Below are 24562 nucleotides of genomic sequence, written 5' to 3'. Positions count from 1 at the left end.
TATGAGTACTAACAAACAGTCTTGTAGAAAGATCTAATAAAGTGCTGCTTGAGTGGTCCCAAAATGCATACAGAAATAATTTCAGTGTGGTAGATGCAGTAAGAGAGATGATATTGTCATACATAATAATTCTGCATGAGGCAGACAAGTATGTTCTGATTTGTGTCCATAGTGGATGATGTCAGTTGCAAAGAAGAGGAATGTTGTTGGTGATTTTTTGTGAACAAGCATAAGTGAGTGCTGATGAGAAATCTAGAAAGAGGGTTAGAAGTATGCTAGTCAGCAAAGTACATAACTTAGCCCAGCAGGGTAGTAGAAATCCTGAATTTAATTAAGGGCAGACTCACAGAAATGTGACCAAACCCACTGAATGGGAAGGAGTCAAATATGACCAAATTAATATATTTCCTCCCAGGATAACAATTAGCCCAGAAAAGCATGCTAAGTGTTTAGGGTGAGCCAATGCAATATTTTTATTTTGGTGTACCTTTCACCTACAATGTTAGTACAGTAAAGCACTCCATACTCACTCTATGGTCAAAATGAAATTTGTATATTTCTTTTTTAATACCTTTTTAAGCTACAAAACCTTCAGAGTTCATAATCAATTTATGAAAGGTCCCATCTGTTGCACACTACCCGTGTGCATATACCAGGCTGAGTTAGACAGTAGCACCACTTGCTCAGCTTGCACAAGGGTGCACACATTTGTGCACACATGATCCTGTGTAACCAGGCCAGAGCCGCCTCCCCAGATGCTCAGCAGGGGATCTTATTTTAAAAGGTGCCCTTCTGAAAACCATTTCACAGCACTTACAATGAGTGAGGGCTTGCACTCAGTCAGTGAGACTCTCTTGCTGCAGAGATCCAAAGGCCGTAAACAAATCTAAGGGGTGGTAAATTGGGTCAGAACTACTTTCATTACAATGTGCAAGACATTTCAAGCAACTTCAGAATTTCTCTAGAATTTTGAAATCTATATTTTATGTATGCTATCTATATATTGTGTTTACTAGAATGTTTTTACCATTTCCTTTCTGTGCTGTATATTTTATGTAACGGGGGAGATGTGTGGTGTTACTATGTGTATTCCATGAGGGAACATTGTTCTGTTGCGGAAAATCTGGAGAGAATATGCCAGGGGCTCCTGTCAGTTTATGTTTTAATGCCTATATGGCTGCAGTCAATGTGGTATTTCTACTTTCTCAATAAACAACTGTTCAGTGGTAACCTCTTTTCTTCATTAGTATGTATTTTAAGATGACCTTTTCAGCCTGTGCCAATATGCAAACATCTTGAGTTAATAAATACATTCATACATATCTGATTTTCAAATGGATCCTTCAGCATTTAACAGTTTTCAAAAACATTTAACTGGCTTTAGCTTTGTGCAAATGAATTTAAAATACATAGGTTCTCAAGGAAATGGAGCAGTTCCGGGCCTATCTTCCCGAACGGTGAGTCGAGGATATTCAAGCTATGATACTGACGTTTCAGCCTCTATCCTGGATTTCGATGAAACTGAATCTGAGGCTGCTGGGCCTAATGGCCTCCTGCATCCTGCTTGTGACACACCCGTTGGCATATGCAGGCTCTACAGTGTGACCTGAAGTTCCAGTGGGTACAGCATCAGGGGAATCTCTCTGACATGGTCGAGATCTCGGAGCGAACTGCAAAGGACCTGCAGTATTGGCTTCCAAACTGCGATTGGGTGAGCGGCCGATCCCTCTCCCTTCCCCAACCAGATCTGACAGTAGTGACAGATGCATCACTCCTAGAATGGGGTGGCCATCTGGGAGAGGTGGAGATCAGAGGACTCTGGTCTCCGGCAGAATCTGGGCTCCACATCAACCTGCTGAAGCTCTTAGCAAACCAAATGGCATTGATAGCCTTTCTACCCTCCATCCAGAGACAGCTAGTGTAACTGTTCATGGACAACACCACTGCCATCTGGTACTGCAACAAGCAAGGAAGGGTGGGGTCATGGACCCTTTGTCAAGAGGCCCTGTGTCTCTGAACATGGCTGGCACAGTAGGGCATATCATTGGTGGTTCAACATCTGGTGGGTTCTCTGAAAGCAAGAGCGGACTGAGAGTGCGTAGATATCTACTATAGATTTAAGCATTACTAATTACAAAATCTGCCTTGAGCTTCAGACATAAAACCGCATTTAAAAGTGGCACGCAGACATTTGGTGCTAGAAAAGTGAAAACATGAAGCCTGGTCAGACGCTTTCCATTCAATGAATTATGTAAAACCATGCATAATTAACTCATGGTTGATGCAAGTGTGTTTAGTTTAGATTTGACCTCACTATAGACTGTAGATTTAATTTGTAAAACGTGTTTTGAACTTACAAAATAGCTTATATTTGTACTGAATTAATATGCATTTTAAGGTGTAGTGAAAAGCTGAAATACAGCTCTGATTAGTATGTTTTGAAAGCTTTAGCATTGTCCTTGAGATAAGAATGGTATAGCTGCTTTTCCTGTTCTCCATGAAAGAAAGAAACTTCTTATAATTTAGGGGCCTGTAACTTGCTTTTATCAGTATTCAGTTGCTTAAAGCAAAGCTTCATTCATTTCTTAGCGTAGAGTAAAACTGCAGATCGCACATTTTCTTATTATTATTGTAAAAAGTATTCACAGTTTCCGGCCTAAATAATAATTCCTTGTTGGAATGAAAGTTTTGTGCTTGGTTGAAAATTACATTGTTTCCTTAGCAGGAAGTGAGGAGATGAAATCATTTAGAGTAAATTCCCAATGTGTTACAAGAACTCGCCTGATTGATGACTTGAGCAGTCAGACGAGGGGTGTCGATGTTTTCTGTACTTCACTGGATGAAGCACGAAGACCAAAAGTCACATGTTTTGAAACCTTTTTGCTGAACTATATACCAGCTCCTAGCTGAGAGGTGGTGACCTTTTCTCTCTCTTTTTAGAAGGATTTTGAGTTCTGCAGAGGAAGGAGGATGCTGCAGACAACCTCTGGGGGAGAGACAGAGAGGCTCAGAAGGAGATGTAGCTTTAGGAGAGGAAAGAAAATCAGCTGTAAGGGAACAAGGGCAGATTTAGATTCAAGCTTTTTGCTAAAAACCTCAAGCTTTATACTTTGACTAGCTGGCTTTGCCTAGGCTTATTTGCTCTCTGCTTTATTTTTCTTAATGGGAGATTTTTCAATTATTAATTCAGCTTCATGCTATGCTCACTCTTAGTTTTATTTCTTGAACTCTTCAAGAGTTCTGACAGATATCATTTATGTCTTATTTTCTTAGACTAGGTATTCTTTCCTTTATGGAACGCCCTGTATGCAATTTATGATATGCTCCGTATTGATTCTATTTTTTCTATTATCAATTCTTTAGCCTGAATGATATCTGACTAATGAATGATGAGCCAGAGAAACTTAAATTTTGATTGGAAAATAAATCACTGTAAAACTACTCACAACTCTCATTACTGACTAAAATATTTTTTTGCATTTGATTTGTTCATGTTTATGTAGGTGTCCTCTTGGTCATCACATGGTGGAAAAGATCCATCACCTTGAGTGGAAAACAAGGGTAGTGGGGTTTTTGTAATGAAAGATTACAGTGAGATTTCTGTTCTATCAGGACAAACTCAGCCAAAGGTTCCTATCAGATCACAAATGATGTTTCCATTTGGAGGAGATGCAACGTCTCTTTCAGCAGTGGGGTGAACCTTGGTTGGATCTGTTCGCCACTGATGAGAACGTGCAATGTCAGCAAGTTCTAGACAACGGAGTTTCCAAGGCGGCTCTCGCTCGGAGAAGTTTTTCATCTTGAGTGGAGCTCAGGTCTCCTGTACGCTTTTCCACTCATACCACTCTTGTCCAGAGTTTTCAAGAAGATCAGGAATGATTGGGCCCAAGTTATCCTTGCGGCTCCGGACTGGGCATGGAGAGTTTGGTATCATGAGCTGTTCAACATGGCCATTGGTCCTCCGCTAAGGCTGTCCCTAAAGGCATGATTTTCTGTTGTAGCAGCAGGGAGGGTTCTCCACCCAAACCTGTCTACGCTCTGCCTTCTTGCATGGAGATTGAGCAGTGACAGTTGATAGCCTTCAACCTTCCATCTAAAGTCTTTAATGTTGTCTTGGTATCCAGGCATTCCTCTACCAAGACGGTTTATGCATGCTGTTGGGCTAAATGTGCTGCATAGAGTTCACAATGACACATGGATCCAGTTTTTGCTCCCCTTTCTCAGGTGCTACTGTTTGTTCTTTCTCTTGCCCAGCAGGGCTTTGCTCTGGGCACTGTTAAAGGATATCTATCTCAAGTTTTTGCTTTTCTTTGGTTGCCAGACCATCCTTCCCTTTTCCAATCCTCTATTATACATAGGTTTTGGAAAGGTTTGCAACACATGTTCTGTCCCACCCCCTTCAGTATGTCCCAGTGGTATCTCCGTCTCATCCTCATCTACCTTATGTGTGCTCCATTTGAGCCTCCGTACAATTGTCCACTCAGGCTCCTTACTATCAAGACAGCCTTTCTCGTGGCAATAGCATCATCCAAGCCTCCTTCTCTTAACATCAACCCAGACAAACTGGTCCTGCGTACGAGACCTTCCTATCTTCTTAAAGTGGTCACTCCACTTTATGTGGGCCAGACCACCACTCTGCCTACTTTTCATGCTCTGCTCTGCCTCATCCCTCTGAAGAGGAGGAACTGAACCTCCATGCCCAGACGGATCAGCAGCCCCCTCCCTTCCTCCCTCAATGCTTTGTGACCCTCACAGGTAAGTAGACACACTATACAAAATCTTGTTTGACTGATTGATTGAGTGATTTTATCATCTGGACCCAAAAAGAGCACTGTCATTCTACCTTGACTGCACAAAAGAGTTCCAGGTGGACATCCAACTCTTCGTGGTCGATATCGGAGCAAAGAAAGGACAGGCAGTGCAGAAGCGGACCATCGCCTGATGGATTGTGCTCTGCATCAAAATCTGCTACGCATTGGCCAAGAAGCAATCCCCGAAGAGTTTGCGTGCTCATTCCACCAGAGCTACTGCTGCAACCACTGGGTTAGCTCGTGCAGTTCCGGTCCTGGATATATACCAGCAAGCAACATCGGTCTCGTTACACACGTTCACCAAACATTACTCTCTAGACAGTCAGGTCTGTAGAGATGGGCATTATGGCCGTTTCCTCCTGCAGGACTTCCTCGTGTTAAATTGGTCGGCAGACCCACCACTGGGGAGGTATATCTTGGGTATCTATTCTAGGGTAAGGAATGCACGGTGAGACATCTCTATCAGATGAACAAGTTACTTACCTTCAGTGACACCTTATTTGGTAGAGACTGTATCTAGCCGCAGATTCCTTACCAACCTACCCATCCCCCCTGTTCTGCGAACAGATTTCTAGGGAAAGGGTAGTTCCCTGTCAGAGCCCTAATTTTCCAGACCAGTGGTCAGTGTATTTTGTGGCTCCGCTATTCTGGCGTGGAAAGTAACTGACGTCAGCATGCCTGGGTGGTGCCTATGCAGGCACAGTGAACTTCACTCCAGGTACGGACGACACCACACAGAGCGGAACAACGGCACTACCAGTGTGCAGGGGTACTGCTCAAGAAACATTTCCGGATTCAGTCTTATGCTGGGGGAATATTCTACTGTAAGGAATATGCAGCTAGAAGTGTATATCAGATACAACTTCTCGGGGGCACCTATTTCATACAAGTTCCGCTTGGGTGAATACATCGTGGCTTAAGGAAGTAGTCTTCTGTAGTTCGAACACACCAAGTTCCGGCTTCTAAACTTAACTCAGCATCCAGCTGTGAACACTACTTTAAGATCAGGGGCCAATGACCTGAGGAAATATTATATACTTATGGTGCAATAGCTAAACTCTACATTTCAAACATGATGCTTCATTCATCGCCAAGTACCAATCATGCAGATTAGGATTCTGATTTCCACGCCAGCCCTCTGGAGTCTCTTATATTCAGCAGATTTGGCAAACATTTTGCTAGTATGCAATTCAAGCAACCAAACCTAAAGTGTTTCTATTGTTTACATGGAAATACACACCCATTCCTGGAAGGACAATGTGTGATAAATGTAACTTCTTTTGAGAAACTACTTTTCAAACTATAATACAGATATGATACAACTGCAGGGACATGTGCATCACAATTAGATATGCAAGATACACAACAGATAACCTATGACAATATGGACCTATCAGTAAATAGGATTATATTTTGTCAATTTAGGTATAATTGAAAATGGTTGTCCTTATTCTTTCTTGTCTAAGCTGTTTTCGGTGATGGTTTTTATGTGATAACCTAATGCATTCAGGTAGTTGAGGTCTTGGTTTGCTTCCATTGAACAATTAGACTAAGACACCTGAAAACAATAATTTATACCTGGAAAGCTCAGACCTGGGGACAGTGTTAGTAATGACTTAGAGTGAGGTGGTCATATATATATATATATAGTGAAGCACTTTCTGGGGGGTTGTTTTATAAATGCCAACAAGCCTGGAAAAGTCTACTTGCCCACTCAAGAATGCAAATCAGATTTTATCAGTTCAAACAAGCAATTATTCGGGCTTTCGAGACCGTTCTGGTGAGAGAGCTGGAGCTGGCAAAGAATAGGTGTCCTGTTCATTCAGAAAGTGAATGAGCAATAAAGATGCCTTTAAAACTTTGTTCTTATCTTGTCACATTTGTTCTGCCTTCAAAGACAAAGGTCAACCGCCAGCTTATGTCTTCTTACTATTTGCTGCTTATTGTATTCTGGAGATTTGTATTTACTTTTCTTTCTCTGACAGCAAAGTTAGAGGATTTTGTGAAGTAAACTGTCGGACAATCACCCTCGGGTACATACAGTGTTAAATGAAAGGCTTTAGGATATCACTTGTTTTTCTAACACACAAACTTTAAGTAGTTTGCAAATGAACTGCACAAATAATTTAAAATATATCAGCACATTCTATTTGTAATTCTGAAGTGTGATGGGAATAAATATTTTAATAGGATCAAAACAAATCAGAACACATTACTTGTTGATGTTGAAATGATAAATATTTGCTGTCACCTCATAGTTGATACTTTGTGGCCATTTCAATGGAAATGTGCTATCTGTAAATGACAATAAGCTACCACATCATATCAGATCATACTATAGTGATATATTTATTAAAAGTGTGTTTTTAAGCATGAACTGAGAAACATTCCTGCACCGATCCGGATGACAATGCTATTAGTGAATTAAGAGGCAAGTCAGGTGTACCCTATACATTGGCTAGATTCTTATTATACATGGAGCAAATATTTGGTGTACTAAAAAAAAAAAAAAAGTTTTTTGTACCACAAACATGCTGAAATCATATTTGAAGGTGCTCTCACCTATGATAATAAATAAAAAGTTACTTGGTGAAATAAAATATTTTAATAGTTTATAGGTCAAGCGCATTAAAGTCCGGTCGAGTAGATTATTTAAGTCACTAGATCTGCAGGTTGAGTAACAGTTTTTGAATTGTTCATGCCTTGGTCAAGTACTTAAGTGCAATGCATAGTTTAAAGGAAATACACTAGTACAGCAAAATGTAATAAAGTTTGGGCTTACTTTCTACGAAACATTTCAGCAAAGATGCATCCCACACTCCAGAGATCAACTGGTGTTGCATAACTGGACTGAAGTAAAACCTCTGGGGCTCTATACCACAAAGTGACCACCTGTAAAAATTGGAGAAATGTTATTCGATAAATTGCTTTTCATTCGTTTATACTCTGTATTCCAGATCAGTAAATATAATGACAACAGATCACTCTGATTTTAAAAGTAAACCTACTTTTATTGATCAATACATCATCATTTCAAGGGGGTTTTCTGGGAGTAGCTCAACTAACTTTTGAGAGCCAGTAACGTAGGAAGATTTGGGCCTCTCTTCGGCAATCAGAAGAAAAATGTTAAGTATTTAAAAGAGATTTTCCAAAAAATTATTTAAATAAAGGCAGTGAGGTTAGCCAGTGTAAAACAAGAGACTAAGGTCCTCATTTAGAAGTGGGCAGTAAAAGACACCTATCAAATAATTGCAAATTTACCATTTGTGCACCTCTGCAATCTCCCATTTCAATTAGTGCAGGAGAAGGCTATTTCCTAGCATAGGACATCACTATCAAAAATTGTCATAAGTGTCACTGCAGACTAAATATAGAAAAGTGACAATACTGAAGGGATTTGAACAATCAGATGCAATAGGCATACCCCACTGGGAGATGTGATGTCAGAGGGGGGCTGAAATCATTTGCGGACATGTAGGAGAAATTTGAGCTTCACAAAATCCAGCTTTTTTGTTACCTCTAGCCTTGACACTCAGTCACCCCCTATGTGGCTAACCTGGCGGCTAATCCAGACTTTATCCCATTGGAGGCAAAACTGTTGATGGGTGAATTGAAATAATAAAAAGATCAAATAATAACACCTTTAGGATACTCTGTTAAGTGCAGGAACAAGATTTGGGTTCACTCTCAGATGAAGAATGGAATGCACTGGCATCATCAACAGAATCAGCTATTGTCTTGTGTTAGAAATTGGTTTGGAGGTTCACTGGGGTAAAAGGCCTAATCAAGCAACAACCACAATCCTAACCAGTCAAAGAAGCAGGTAAACCCTAAATCCCGTGCTCACCCTTTGGTAGCTTGGCACAGAGCAGTCAGGCTTAACTTAGAGGCAATGCGCAAGTATTTGTCCAACCCTTCAAACAGTGAAAACATCACACAAAAATATTCCACACCACGTTAGAAAAATAGAACTTAATTTAATAGACCACAATTAGAAAAATAGAACTTAATTTAATAGACCACAATAGCAAATATCCAATAAGTAGAAGTTGAGATATGAATTTGTAAAGAGGAAACTGGTAAATAGAGCTCAGAAGCAATAAGTGATTATTTAGGATATCTGGTCGAGCCAGATCGGGACAAAGTCAAAACTTCAGGCTGAATGTTATGGAGTGCGGTCTGAATACAGGGACCCAGTGAGGTCCGCCGAACAAAAGTACCGTGATCCTGGTTGCATCGATGTCTAAGATGTGGGTGTAGCGGGAGAAATGCATCAGTGCCAATCCACGCATTGGTGGCAATACGCAGGTCCTGATCCACACACCAGCAGCGATGCATCTGCTCCGATAAGCAAAGAGCTGCGATGAGGAGATTCGTCATCGTCGTCAAGGATGACGTCGACAGACTTGCGGAGACCTTGTGCAGGGGTGATGTTGGAGATGATGCATCTGGGCCGATCTACGCAGTAGAGGCAATGCGCCAGTTCTGGTCCACCAACAGTAGCGCAACACCAGCTTTGATCCATGCAACAGGAGCAATGCACCGGTTCCAAGCCATGCAACTGGGGCGATGTGCCATTTCTAATCCATGCAAGGGAGACAAAGCGCCGGTTTGAGAGAGGATGCATGGGTTTTGTTGAAGCAAGCACCTTAGGACCACTTTCAATGGTCTATGACTGTGGTGGCACCACTTGGCAGGGCAGAACAACAGATGGCAGAGTCAAGGTGCAGAAGCTGGTGGTTTGGAAGTCTTTTATGTCCCTGAGACTTCAAATCAGGTGAATAGCCAGCTAGCATTCGGAGTCACTTTGGGTTCAAGTGATGCAGGTTCATTCCTTCTCACCCAGGCAGGGGAATAGCAGGCAACATTGTGGCACAGAAAGGCAGGACTTATGAGTACATTAAATAGGCGAATTGGGGATGAGCCATTATTACCATGTTTAGGGAAGAGAGCACAAGCACTTTAGCACTGGTTATCAGTGGCCAGGTCCATAGTCCTAAAGCCAGCAAAAACAAGGTCAGAAAAATGGAGGAGGAAGGCAAAATGTTGGGGGTAAGACCTCCCTATGGCTGTCAGGTCTAACACATCTCAACATAGACTTATTCAAATAAAGTACTTACATAGAGCATATTTTACACAACAAAAGTTGTGGAAAGAAGGAGTGATCCCTTAACTATTGTGTTTAAGATGTCGTTCTAAGGTTAAGGATGTAATGCACATGATATGCCATTGTTTTAGTATTTTATTTCATGTTTTAATTATATTATAATAATGCACATGACAACAGTGCAAAAGAAAAGTATCAGTATACGTATGCAATGCATGTTCTGTTAGTTGTTTTAAAATTACTCCTTTTTGGAAGGTCATACTCTCTACTCTTGGCGCTGTACTGGGTTGGTCAACCTACCGACCCAAAGTCGACTTGGACTCTAATAGATATAAATTGGCCTTGGGCTTCCGGTGAGCAAGCGGGATACAGTTTTCCTGTGGAAGGAGATAGACTGTCTGATGCTAGAAGGATAGGAAAAAAGCCTGGACCAGTACATAAGCCTACAGAAGCTGATATATCTTGTGAGGTGGTCCCCCAGAAATATAAAATATAGACAGACTGGAGTCACCATATGGGAATCATCTGTCACGTTTTGACTGTATGGGCATTGTAGTCCTCCTGTCCCTATGTTAGCCTAATTGTGCATGTTATAGGCCACATTTTCTTTTTCACACGTTACTATATAAACTTGCTTGCTTTTGTATCACATTGTACTTTCACACAGAACCTGCATATGTTCTTGTGGTCTTTTCTTTTCCTAAGATTTACTCTGAACACCACAGACAAGGTCAAACAACAATGCCCCTTGTTATTCTCTGTGGTCAGGCACTAGCACCAAGACAGAACACGAGAACGCAGCTGCTGTTTGTGAGCACACGTCTTGTCATATAACTGAGCACAAGAGTTTAAGCAAACACACTAGCCACGGCCCTGAGACAAGATTGCTACATCAGCTGAAATATAGCACATCCACTTATGTATGCTAAGGTACAGGATACCCCACTAATTCCAGACATCTTTGATATATAATCCTTTACTTTCAGTAGAAGGGAAGGGGGGGTTTAGGCTACTCTGTCTTATAACATGACAGGGCTTTTTATGATATATTGACCATGCTAACAGTATTTTTGGTATGCATTTGTCTTCTATTTGTGGTACGAATACTGCATTTTAGAGCATAATAGTTTAAATAAAAATTCGAAACTTCCTTAATGTCTCTTGGTTTATCTTATTGTGGACGAGTACAAATGAGAGTGAAAGGGTGTGTCCTGTCACCAAGATCCATGAGAAGGTAGAGAGTGTTGTGCTCTGGGGTGCCAATTCACCTTCTTCTCTGGTACGGTTAGGAGGGCAAGTGAGGCACTATAGCAAGTTGGACTCTGGCACATAGATACTGAGGTGGTATGGAGACTCGGTCCCTGCATGCCGATGTTCTATGGTCCCAAGCATAGTTCTGTTCCCGAGCAGAATCCCAGCAACACATCTTGGCCCCATATGAGTATTTGAACTGAAGACACTGTAACTGTGTTGAAATTAAAGAAGTACTTTTATACTTGCCATTGTTTCCCTTTGGTTAACAAGGACACTGCTGTGAAGTGCATTGAGAGAATTACAGACCCATCTGCCAATTGTCTGTGTTAGTCTAATAAAACGAGTAAAATGTTCTGTTTTTTTTTTAAAGAGAAGAAATTCCATCATCGTTTTCCACCCCTGTGACTATCATTATAGAAGCAGATACAATTTGGGGGTTAAGTTCGACTGAATGGCGGACAAACCTAAATTTTGTGGTCTGGATACAGCTGGTTTGGTAGACGTATAGCCTCTATCATAGTAGCTTTTTTGCCAGACAGAGCCCCAATCTAAATGAGGCTTAAGTTGAGTTCTACTCTCTGCATAGTTAAAAGAAAATGTAAAGATCAGATAGACATATCATTCTATTACACATTTTATTCATTTTACTACATTTACTTACATTTGGTGCATTTGCATATCATGACTGTGGTGACAAAGCATAAGACCAGTAGCAAAATAAAGGCATTGGTAGACGAAAACAAATAATAAAGCCGTGTTTAAGAGATGCAAAGTACAAAATAGATGACAGACCTAAGACTAAGATTATTAGTGGTTTAGAGGCAGACACAGGAAAAGGGATTTGTGGTACAAGTTTGACAGGCAGAGAGTGGAACAGATCGGTAGGATATACTTGATTTCAGGCACGTTATTAACACAAACATTTAAAATTGGAGGCAGCTGTCAAAACGGGGATGTTTTCACTTCAGCTGAGAGACACCATAGACACCAATTGTGAATCTTGAACTATTTATGATGTCACTATTAGCCTGAAGGTAAAAAACAGCCTCCATATGTAAATGTATTTTCCATAAATTGTTACGTAGTCTCGTACCCATGCAGACAGTATAGCATGAAGTAACTTATTATAACCTCAACTCCCCTCTTGCTGCTTCAATCTTCTTCTTCACTGAAGATGGTCAGCAGGAGCCCCATTAGCACGGGCCAAAATTATATAAGGCATAAGGTCGGTGTATTTTCACAATTTGTAAGCCTTTTGTCATAATGATTAGTTTGTCCTTTCAAATGGGGCTTTTAGCTCAAACCTTTAGTCCTTGTTCAGCTTCAGGAGCGCAGTTTGCTGTAGGTATTCCCTCAGCTTTTGCGGTTCTTCGGGCTCCAGCGTGTTCACCTGCTGATAGAAGCTATGGGACTTTTTTTAACTTATCCTTCTGTGTCTGTTGCAAGTTACTATTTGATAAATTGACTTCAGAACTGAAGACACATGACTGGCGTGCCCTCAGTTTATTTGATAGATGTCTACTCACTTTAGGAGTAGGACGCAAGCAATAGATGAAGTAGCTATACTACAGAAATTCATGCTTTTTCATGGAAAATTTTGTTAAGCTTCGTAGAAACCCATGAATAATTATTCGAAGCTCACAGAAACTAGCAAACGAATTGTCAAATTACATAAATAGGACTTGAGGAAGTGAAAAGCACTATGAAACATGTTGGCTAAAGTAGAAATGTTATCTCTTCATTGCTTTAATTTTGTGAAATTATATAACCGAAACAATTAAAATAACTGAAAACAAGGAATTTAACTTAAAGTCCTCTATTCTTTAATTTTCTCTCTGGTGACTCAACCAAAGTGAACTTGATTTGTGCAGTAATAGAATCTCTAAGGAGACGGGAGCTAAGTGTTTTTTAAAAACACCTTAGCAGCTGATCCCAAGATTTCTTTCTTCCCTGTCTTGTTCAGGTTATTTTAATATACTGGGAAAGGCACAGCAGCTCATTACAATAGGGTTGTCTAAATATCAGACAGTTGTCAGTGACCTCTTTGGTGAAAGTAGTGGTAATAATATAGAAGGAGAAAGCAATAAAACAAGCAGAAAGGTTTGAGACAATTATTTCGAAAAAGTCTTGAAACAAGTGTCCAGCAGATGATGAGACACATCAGGACTGAAAAGATATCTAGGAGTCAGATGCAGATCAAGAGGGTTAAGAATAAACATTTGCTGGTGGTAGAAGATCTGAATGTAACCAAAGGAAATAAACTGAAAAGGAAATTTGAAGAAACATCAACTGGTTTTATTCATTTGCTGCTTTTACAAGCAGAATTTAAAACTGAAGAACCATGGGTAAGACAGAAACAAAAGGAAGTGATACCGCAAGGAGCGCTTAAAATAGAGCACGGGGGGGAAGGAGTTTGTTTTAGCTCAGAAATCAAAGTATGTTGAATATTAATGAACCTGAAGTACTTGACAAAGGGTTATCATCTGCTTTAACCGGTTACCTTTACAAATTAGAAACAAAAGCTGATTTGTTAAGATTCATGAAAAAACAAACATTTAAGGCATTTTTCATTAACTGTAATCGGAATTAAGGTGAAAAAACAAGTCTTGTGGAGGCTGCTGAAACAACTGTTAAGGATCTGGAAAATGTATAAATACTATTAGGTTAGGACTCCGATGTAATTCCAGATCTAGGGGAACTACTACAAGACAGGCATATTGATACTGGCATTTCTAAAGGAAGTGGGCTAAATAACAAATAAAATGTTACCCCTGTCTTTCAATATCACAATGGGGTGAATCTATTTGACGAATTAGTGTTGAAAGAAAGTGATGTAGTAGAAAATGTTAAGACATTTCAATAAACAATGGTTAGTTCCAATTCGCTTGCAAGAAGATGTATCAATTATTATCCAACCTGCAGATATAGGGTGATAAAAAAGCTGTAATTAATTTTGCAGACTAATATCAGCAAGCAAGAAAACAGCTAGCGGTTATATCTAATGATTAGCTTGTGTAAATAGAGGAAATACACATAGCATAAAATAACTTATGGGCTATTTTGAACAAATGGAGAGATTTTGGATTGATTTACATTCTTTCCAAAATTCATAAGTTCATACATCCACTGCCAGGGCATAGGTTCAATGATTGAACATGTTTCTGAATGTATTGATATATATTTTATTATTTTTGTGACATCACTTCCATTGTACATTAGATTGTCAAGAGATGGCCTTAATGTGGAGAAAAGGCCAACCACCACAGTTACATTCTCAGGTTCTAGATCGCAACAGGTAGGCAAGCGGGGCAACGAGAAGCAACCTTCCACCACACCAGGCCAGTCAACAAGTTGAGCAGACCGGTCTAACAAGGATTTGAAGCAAGAACATTTGGAACAGAGGGTTGGGGGGAAGGGGTACCAGCTAGTACAACTAGCTAGCAATAAGCAGCAAGGGTAACTGTCAAGGGAGGTGAAATTAGTTTGGTCTCCTTAAAGAGGATCAGTCAGAAAGTGAACCGGAAAATAAAACAGGAAATGGTAGTCCACCATTTTGCCTAAGGAGGAAATGAGTACAGAAATAAGATAACACAGTCTAACACAAACAAAATAAGACTGGACTGGAATTCAGGGTAGTTGAACAAAATATGAGCCTTAATATTGCCTGCAGCATTACAGAGATGCTGCAGGCTAGAAATCAATCTCCTGGCAGAGACGCGGCCACCAGGAACTCAAACGCAACCTATCAGGCCTATTGTAAATGCCACGTGGAACTCTAGAGATGGGGAGAAGTCATACTAGAAGGTGGCCCATACCTAGCCGAACGCTGCAGAGCTGAATGGTATACACTACCAAGGCATGACCGATGCTTGAACTCTGAACCTGGGAACACGCTACGCAGAGCCTTACAGAGGGAAATGAAAGACCTCATTAATAGGTTATTTGGCACTCATGTATGCAAGCATAAAATACATTAAGACCCTAAAGCACTGAGCACTATCATATGAGATCAGTAGGTTATTTGAGTCACTATAAGGTAATGTTAGAACTAAGAGCATTTGTAACATTATGTTTTTCTTAGATCAACACTTAATGGCCTGAATTAGAGCTTGGAAAACAGATTGTTGTACCTCACACAACAAAAGCTACTACTCTAACCCCCACAACCATTTACCACTTCCAGCTCACACCAGCACCAGTAGCACACCCACTTCAGTAGCTTTTGTTTGTTTTTAACAACATGTCTACTCGAAGAGCCCAAAATCTTTCAGAAAATAAGTCAACTGTTATGGTGGATGAGATAATTAGGGGTAAGCCACAGTTGTTAGAGTCAGAGAAACAAATGTAGGACAGAATAGCAGATAGGGTGAATGCTGTCTCCTACACCACATGCTCACAGGAGGCTATCCACAAGCAATGGAATAGAAAAATCTGCTGAGGAGAGTATCTTCCTTCGCTTCAGGAGCAAACAGAGATGCCCTGGCAACTGGTGGTGGTTTTCAACCTTATGCTGTGAGAGGAGAAGGTGTAGTCCATACATCACACTAAAGGCATTGCGGGAATCCCTTTTGGACTGGAGACTGGTATGTCCAAGTAATACCTAGCTACACCAATTAATACACTCTCTCTCCACTCTGGCACTCCTATTCCCTAACTCAAACCTATCCACTAATGGCAACCTACTAAATATATACCTTAACTATTCACTGTATGAAAGTGAATCAGTAATTGGGGATTGGGTTGGATGGTAGTCCACCACAAATACTAAAGTTCATAACCTATTAGGTCCAGTCAAACGTTTCAATAATTTAAGCCAGAGCTCAGCACCTGGTAGCTGTGAAACAGAGCAGACAGGCTTAACTTAAAGAAAATCTGTAAACTATTTCGAAGTGCCAAAGAGGTAAAAATTCAAAAACATAGTACAGTAAAAACACCACTCCAATTTAGAACAAGCATTGGCATAGCCGATAGGTCTCGCCTTTGGGACCTTATAAGTGTTTAGACATGCAACAGTTGATGTTGTTGCACCAAGGATATTGTACTGCATAACTAAATACTTATAAGGTTCCAAAGGCGAGAACTATTGGCTATGCCAAAGCTTGTTCTCTTATTATTTGGAACTGTTTGTGTAAATAATTATACTTTAAGTAGAATAAGTGAGGTTGACACTGTTGGTCTCAAAATGGTTAAACGTTCGACAGGAGAAAAATAACCTAAATATAATCCTTTCAAATGTTAATGGGATAAGAAACCTGATGAAGTTAAGGAAGGTGCTATATCCTCCTCTAAAAGTAATTCAGTTTTGAAAGAATCTCAGTTGAATGGAACAGAGGCAAAAAAACGAAGGTTTTGGGATAAACTACCTAACAACATTTCAACAAATGCCTGAAGGCTAAGCAATGTATTTAGAAAAACGATAAATATTATAACAACAAATAATGGTAAGAGATTCTGAATGCAAATACTTTATATAAATGTTTGTGCAGGAGACGATTCTTACTTTGCAAAGGTTTTTAGCCAAATGACAAGCTAAATCTCGGGAGAGTTATGTAAGAAATTGGTACCCTTTAAAAAAATGAACGAGAGCACCTGGCAATTCTTTAGATAGAAAAAGAGATGGAAGGACAGAAGATAAACAAAAGTGAAAGCACCAGGATGTCGAGCCGGCAAGGAGACCGCGAGCAGGCTAATGTAAACAAGCGCGCTTGTCCAAAGGCCCCTGCGCGCGCTGCTGCTCACTCCCGCAAGGTGGATGGTGCCACATCCAGGAGTGTGTGGAAAGGAGCTGACCAATTTCTAAAGGTCATCTCCTAGTGCAGCGCAAGCGCGCTGCCTAAGCGAGACCTAAAAATAGAGTAAAATGTATTAAGTAAATTTCACTAACATGGCTATAACCCAATAAGCAGAGGTATGAATTTTGAAAGTTTCAGTGTAGGAAGTTCTAAAAAGTCTAAAGCGCAAACAGAAGCCTATGGTATCGGTAGACCAGGATCTACGATGGAGCGCTGGTCAGACACAACAAGTGGATTGGTCCCGGTAAAACTCTGTAAGTCAAAAACTAAAAAGATAAATAAATCTACATTCAAAAGCAGAAAGCGACCTGGAAGTAATTTCAGCATTTTTCTTAAAAACGTATTTTGTTCATTAAACGTTAGACACTTTCTATTTTTGCTTGATAATTTTATTGTTTATGGTTTTGACTTTAGAACAGTTTTTATACTGCATAGATACTTTACATATTGCGCTATAATAAGCCTGTCTGCTCCGAGCCACTAGTGCAAGTGAGTTGAGCTTAGGTTATTTTATTGATTTTGAAGGGTCACCCTGATAAGAGTTATTAATTTTCCTTGAGGTGGCCACCTAAAATAATATTACAATTTCTTATATCATTTTTAAAAACAATTCTTTACATTTTCAGGATAATCGACCTTACTGTCTTATGGTGTAGAATGACCTATATGAAATCCATATCCAGTGTAGGATGGGTTAAAAACATTAATACTGACAAAAATGTATTTATGGGATCATACTTCAAAGACTTTTTCTAAGGCACAGTCTGGGACAGGAGACAAAACTGGCTTTCTGAAGTTTGCATGCACCCTTGCAGCTCCAGACTGTTAACCCACATTTCAAAACAAAACCCTCACCATGACCCATATTTGCGCCCGGAGTCCGAGTATGTTGGATATCTCTTCTGCCTTATTAACAGTGAATTTAATCCTATGTCACTTGTAAAAGTGTGGCCAGGATATTGTCACATTAGTGAAGAAGTAGCATTTGATAACCGGAAATTAAACCCAATTAATTTATTGTAAACCTAATAATAACAGTATTAATAACAAAATTAACAATAATAACAATAATAATCATCATCAGTAAGGATCGTCAATGTGATCAGTTTTGTGTATAAATGTTATGTTGGAGACGGTCGAATATGTCTGCCAAATCAAAACCAGAACATAAATGTTATGAGGTATTGAAAATCTTTTTTTCTATTTTATTATATGATGTAATAGAACATTTGTTTTCTTTTTTTTCAAACATCCAGATCGCAAACAACAACTTCTAATCTCATGACCTCTCTCAAGAAACACCATCCCTATATAGTGGTTTATGCCATACATGGCTGTTACTGTTTTATTTCTGCATTTGTTCTCATCTTTACCAACATGGGGAGTCTGAGTGTTAGGGTGCATGTTAACCCCGTTTTCAGACCTTGGTTGTGTGGGGTCCCAATGATATGGTGAGTTAGGATGTTATTTTGGGAGTTGTACCTGTTCTGTATGTCCATGTTCGAACACTAGTATAATGTTACAATACGTATGCTGATATGTTGGGTTGTTGCTCTTTACCTAGGTCAATCATGTAGACGTTGTGAACATTATGTCACTGTGCTTACAGTTACGCATACAAATGCAAAAAACAAAAAAATCAACCATCCGAAGCCTTTAATGACAATGAACATCTGGAAGAGGAGCGGGACAATTGGGTTTGAGTGGCCAGTGCCCTTCGTCTACCCTCCTACATCAAGACTCTAGACATTACAAAGGCAGAAGAGTCCTGACCCCATTGCAATAAATCGTGCCCCATCAAGATTCCTATATCCCAGCACCACCATCGACTGTGGCCACCCTTGTCCTGAATCCTGCGAAAACCACAGCCATTGCAACTGCTGTCCAGCCAGCATCTTTGGCAGATTATAGAACTTTTACGGGCCCAAAATGAATGAGTGCCGGAGGGCCCAAAATGATCTAATGAAGTGGCACATGAGTGTCTGCATTTCTTGGGATGGTACAGGGTGGCTACATATCATTATTTACAGTATTGTCACATTTAGCTGGCCCTTTCTGCGGTCAAACAACAATTGGCACCAGCTTGGTTTTAGAAATCTCTCCAGCTGGCAGCTTCATGGAAAAGGGAGCACGGTTTCTCATAGAGACACTTTCTACCACCTCATCAATTGACAATTAGGCTACTTCAGTGGCCCTTCGGAGGGGTCAAACATCTGGCCCAGTTGAGGAAAACAACTAACAGCCACCACCAAGAGACAAACAAAAATGTCTGAGTGTATATTCGACTATTCATCCTATCCACCTTCTGTACCCACATTTGACATCCTCTCACAAACTGCTGCCTGGAAAAGGACTCTTCCCAACTGTAGGCTCATCTTCATTTCTCATGCACCATAACTGTTAACTCATTTTTTGAGAAACTGATTTTTATGTATTAACCTTTGTAATGAATACAAAAAAATAATAAAAATAATGTGCATTGGGAATTTAATACAATGAAATTACACCTTTAATATTATTTAACACATACCAAATGTGTAACAAACATAATCTTTGAGCCACACTTTTATTGGCTATGGACAAAGCACATTTCACCACAAATAACACAAGAAATTACTTGCATTTCATATGTTAGATGTTCAGCTATACAGATTTATTCAATTTATATGAAAAGAATACTTTTTGTGGTAAAAGTGCCAGTGCCTAATTTGAGCCGGTGGTTCCCAGTGCTTGACACAGCACATCATTCTCAGCACCAGCACTAATATTAGTTGACCACGTGGTGGTGCTTTCTGTTTAATTTTGGGATGAGCACAACCACAGTGTTTGAGAATTCAATATGCACTACAAATGGCATTTCAGACTATTCACACCATTCTTATAGCTTTAGGTGGCCAACAATAGTCTGAATGTTCATTTCCATTAAGGGTGGAATGGTTAGTAGTTGTGATGGTACTGTTATTGGGTTGCAGGGGCAATGGGTGGTGCAGCAGCCAGGGCTCTTCTCAGCAAAACCCTGGTGCTTCATTTCTTACAAATAAAGCACTGGTCACACCAGGAAGGGGGAAGTGTTCATCATCTACGTCTACAAACACTTGCCAAAATGCAAATCATGCAGAGAAGCCACATTAGGAGGTATGTATAATACTTGAGTAGTATGCATAATGAAAACTAAAAATGGCACAACAGAAACGAAATCCAAGGATCACCTATCGCGAAGAAATAAGTATTTACTTACTATTGTATCAAGTGGTCCTCCAAAACCATTATCAACACAAACGGGAGTCTTCAGCCACAACTTCACTCTGTTGTCATGTTTCTCACACATAATATTCTCAGAAGTAGTCATAAAGTACATCTAATTTTGGAAAATATGCTTCAGATGACCTAATCAAGAACCAGATCTAAAATTTGAGACATACCCCCATGTGTCAGTTATCAATTACATTAACCTCATTAACACAGGCATCGCTACATGACAGAGAGGTAGTGCACAGTTTTTATTTAGAAACCCAACACGCCAACTTGCAATTTTGATCTCTCCAGCATCACTTTCTGTGCAAAACTACAGTCTCCCCATCAATGAGTTGCTAGTGCTCCAGCCCAGCACATGATAGGATGAGTTGACCTCGGAAGAGTTAACCCGATTAAATATTTTTGTGAAAAACTCTAGCCTGTTGAAATTTACGTAGTCATTTATTTCAAATAATCAACATCCAGCCATCTAACATATACAATCTAATATTGCATGTCCATATATATATGTCACATTTCAAGTATACCACAATGATTTTTCATGACAACTAAACAATCCATTTTGTATGTACAGAAACATTTTGTCATTGTACTTTGATGCACATACTAACAGGAAAATGTGTTTTCTAAGTGTTCACATCTGAGGGCACTGCCTTCCTGTTTATTACTCTAATCTTGCTGACGCATCTCACTAACATCACCCTGAGGTATCCAATGATAGTCATTGTCAGGGAAGAATGGGATGTTCCTCCACAGGGCAATGCTGGGCAGCATACAACACAACTATTTGGCAGACCTCCCAGGAGAGTAAAGGAGGGCCTCTCCAGACATTTCCAAGCACCTAAACCGGGACTTCGGAAGCCCAAATGCCCACTTCACAGATCACCTCGTTAGCACATGGGCCTATTCGAAGGACTTCCCCTGGCGATGTTGGGGTTTGGCAGTGGTGTTAAAAGTCATAACTTTAAGCATGTCTGAATAACCTCATTGAATAAATAATATCACTACAACACTAATGTTAACAATTACCAACAAGCCAGGTCCTCATTGTTGCAAGGTGTACCATCTTTTGTAGTATGCAGAGGTTGCGCAGTAGTAGGAAGTCATGTAGTGAGCCAGGACATCTTGCACATACACTCATGATGTACACTGTGGAACACTTGCTCCCGGTCATGAGGTGGCAGCAATGTAACGCAAGTTCCTTCTATGATACCATGAAAATGTGCTATGCCCCCCGAAACCATAGAACTCAGCCTTGATATTGTTCAGTGTAGAATTATCTGTAGGAAATTGTATGTAGTTATTCATGCGACTGAACATAACACCCAGAAGTTAGCTGAGGACAGCAGAAAAAGCAGGCTGCAACATCCCATTGGACTGGTTAACAGTGGAATGGTAGTAGCCAGTAGCACAGAAATGTAACACTGCTATTATCTTCCCAATAGGTGGGCTGGAAGTTGGATTTCTAATGACCAGAAACAGTCCTGAATTAAATTGTAGTTTTAATGCTTGCATTGTGCCCATGATTCAGCCTGCACTTGTTCATTTTTGCCTTTTCTGCATGCTTTCTAGATTAGGAAGTGCTTTGTACACTCTCTCTTGGCACTACCTTCTTCGTAATCTTCCGTGTACTGGTAGATGGGCATATCTATAAATTATAAGTGTTGTATATTTACACAATGGAGTTGGACATCAATAACGGTAAAAAAGAATTCAACATGAAACATGAAAACATACAATATAGAAAAATATTATTCACATACTAGTGATATTAGTTTTCCAATTCTTCATTTTTAATTCAGTGTTGCAAACTACTTTGTTCAGGTATAATTATTAACTCTGGTACACTTGATCTCCAGTGTTGCGTCTAGCCAAGAGGGAGCTCCGGAGGGTCTGGCATTAGCTAGCGGTTGCGCCGTGTCTGGAGGGCGTCGCCACTACGGCGTGGGGATCGCGCCCACTTCTGCATACTGGAGCTCCTCCGATTTGCCAGTAAGCGGGAGCGGCCCTGTACTGCTGTTTGTGCTGTGAGTGAGCCACAGGCCTGCATTGGATTGCCGTCTTACCCAACACGGGAAACAGATCTCTGCATTGCGTGCCCCTTTGCTCGCCATTCCCCGGAGCCGTAGACCGCGCTCAGTGGCCTCAGGACAGACGCATAGCCTCCCGAAGACCCCTAGCCGTGCATACACTTCCCCTATGGTGTTGGTGCTACCCTTGAAGAGAGGGAGACAGGACTGCTGAGGCCCCGTACTGGCACCAAGTGAGTGGTCGGCCCCCGGTGCTCGGGACGGTGAGGGCAGCGGCCTCCTGGGAGCATTGGAGAGGGCGCGTGAACTTGGACTGTTCTGGGAGGTCCCTTGTGTTGCTGCCACCTTTGCGTCCGAGGCGGAGACGGATTTCCTCTAGAAGCTTGGCCCTACTGAGAACTAAGTGGCCACACACGGGGGCGCTTCGAATCCTTTCACACCCATCGAATCCTGGCTCCATTTTTTAGTGGTGGTGGGGCCGCTCTGCCAAGACATGGGTGGACAGACTAGTGGAACGAGGAGGGGACTAAGATGGAGCGTGTCAAGACCGCAGGGGCTCGGGTCCGAAGGCCACACAATTCAACAAATTGGACCGTTACACAGTCCCAAAAGAGATGCAACAATCCTGGATGCCTAGGGACTTGGCCTCAGGGGGCCTGGGTGAGGAAGAGCAAGAAATCTCTTTAAAAGACGTCATGGATGCCATCACTGGTGTCAAGGCCTCCCTAGATACAGTGGCGATCGATGTCAACCTCATCAGGGCCGACATGGGCAAACTGAATGAGAAGGTCAAGCAAGCTGAACTTACCACTGCCAGTTTAGTAGGAGACGTTGCACAAATTCAGGGAGAGATCCTCGACCTTCGGGACTTTTGCAGGCTCACTGACCTCAAGCTGGACGATTACGAAGGCCGCCTTAGGCGCAACAACCTGCACATTCTTGGGGTTCCGGAGAAAGCAGAGGACCTCATTCTGAAACATCTGCAACCTAAGGGCCTCAGTAAGTTCTTTGTCATTGAGCGCGCCCACAGGGTCCCGGGCGGCCGTCCCAAACCGGGCGCTCCCCCGCGGCCCATGTTGGTGCGAGTCTTGAACTTCCGTGACAGAGACATTATCCTCCAAAACTCCAGGGCGGGCGCGCCCCTACGGTATGAAAACTCGGACATCTCCTTCTTTCCGGATTTCACACAGAGGGTGCGCCGGCAGAGACGGTCGTTCTTGTCGGTCAAGCGCGTCCTCAGAGAGCGAGGACTGAAGTACTCCATGTTGTTTCCTGCACCTCTTCACATTGAGGCGGAGGTGAGGGTGTGGTTCTTTGAGCATCCTGAGGCCACGGCGGACTGGATCGAGAGCCGTGGGTCCAGGAGCCCTGCCGATCGGAACGGCGGGGAAAATGAGAACAGTCAACCGGCCTATGGTGGTGAGCCTTCAGAGGTGGATTCTGGACTAAGTGTTGGGGCAGTGGGGGGTAGGGTTTGGGTGGGGGGTCTCTACTATCAGAGTGTTTGGGTTCGTGGACTCATTTGGACCGGAGGTATTTGCATTTGGGTGGGTGTACATTTCTTTTTTGGGGCCGGGGTAGGGTGCGCTTTAATTTCCCCCCTTTTTCATTTTCCAGTGCGACAGGCACTCTGCAAGTTTTTCATGGGCAGTTCCAAGCCCAGAGTGCAGGGCAGCGGGGTGGGGGGTTGTTGGGCAGGGGTGTTTTGTTATGTTTTTGAAGTTCTTATCGCATCAGCACCTGCTATTGTTACATTGATTGGGGGAGTGGCAACACATCCTGCAAATTTAAAATGTATACTTTGTCATGGCATCAGTTGGGGCAGTGGGGTTAAACTGTTAAGTTGGAATGTCAATGGGCTGGGGACAAAATTAAATACAGCGCCATTCTTCAATATATAAAACGCAATGCCCCTGATATCATCCTACTTCAGGAAACTCATCTAGTTGGTAACGCTTGCAGGGCAATGCACAGAGGGGGTTACGTACTGCTGGCCCACGCGGGTTTCACCACGGACTCCCGTGGAGTTGGCATACTGATGAAAAAGTCCTTCCCCCTTGTAGTGCAGAATACCTGGTCAGATGTGAGAGGGAGGTATGTTGGAGTCTCGGGCACTTGGGAGGGCCATCCTGTCACCTTCCTCTCGATTTATGTGCCCCGGGCCTCCAGGTAACCACATTCAGGGACCTGGGTGCACTATTGTTGAATATCCCGGAGGGTCTCCTGGTGTTGGGAGGAGATTTGAATTCTGTGGTCTCTGGTGGCCTAGATCGTCACCCTCCACGCAACCTCGCTCGTTCACAATGCTGGCTG

General features: G+C 41.5%; 1 protein-coding gene across 8 annotated transcripts in view; it reads right to left on the bottom strand.

The window, feature by feature from the left end:
* CDK6 (cyclin dependent kinase 6) overlaps positions 1–24562 on the bottom strand; it is a 606664-nt gene that overhangs the window by 133626 nt on the left and 448476 nt on the right. For all 8 annotated transcript variants that reach the window (XM_085631013.1, XM_085631009.1, XM_085631012.1 and 5 more), the window contains exon 5: positions 7594–7703. In XM_085631013.1, coding sequence (XP_085487139.1) covers positions 7594–7703 — 110 coding nt within the window. The remainder of the gene's footprint in view (positions 1–7593; positions 7704–24562) is intronic.

This window comes from Triturus cristatus, chromosome 10 (assembly GCF_964204655.1).
Source record: "Triturus cristatus chromosome 10, aTriCri1.1, whole genome shotgun sequence".
Lineage (NCBI taxonomy): Eukaryota > Metazoa > Chordata > Amphibia > Caudata > Salamandridae > Triturus > Triturus cristatus.
Note: the sequence above shows the minus strand (reverse complement) of the source record. Positions and strands in the feature narration are given on the sequence as shown.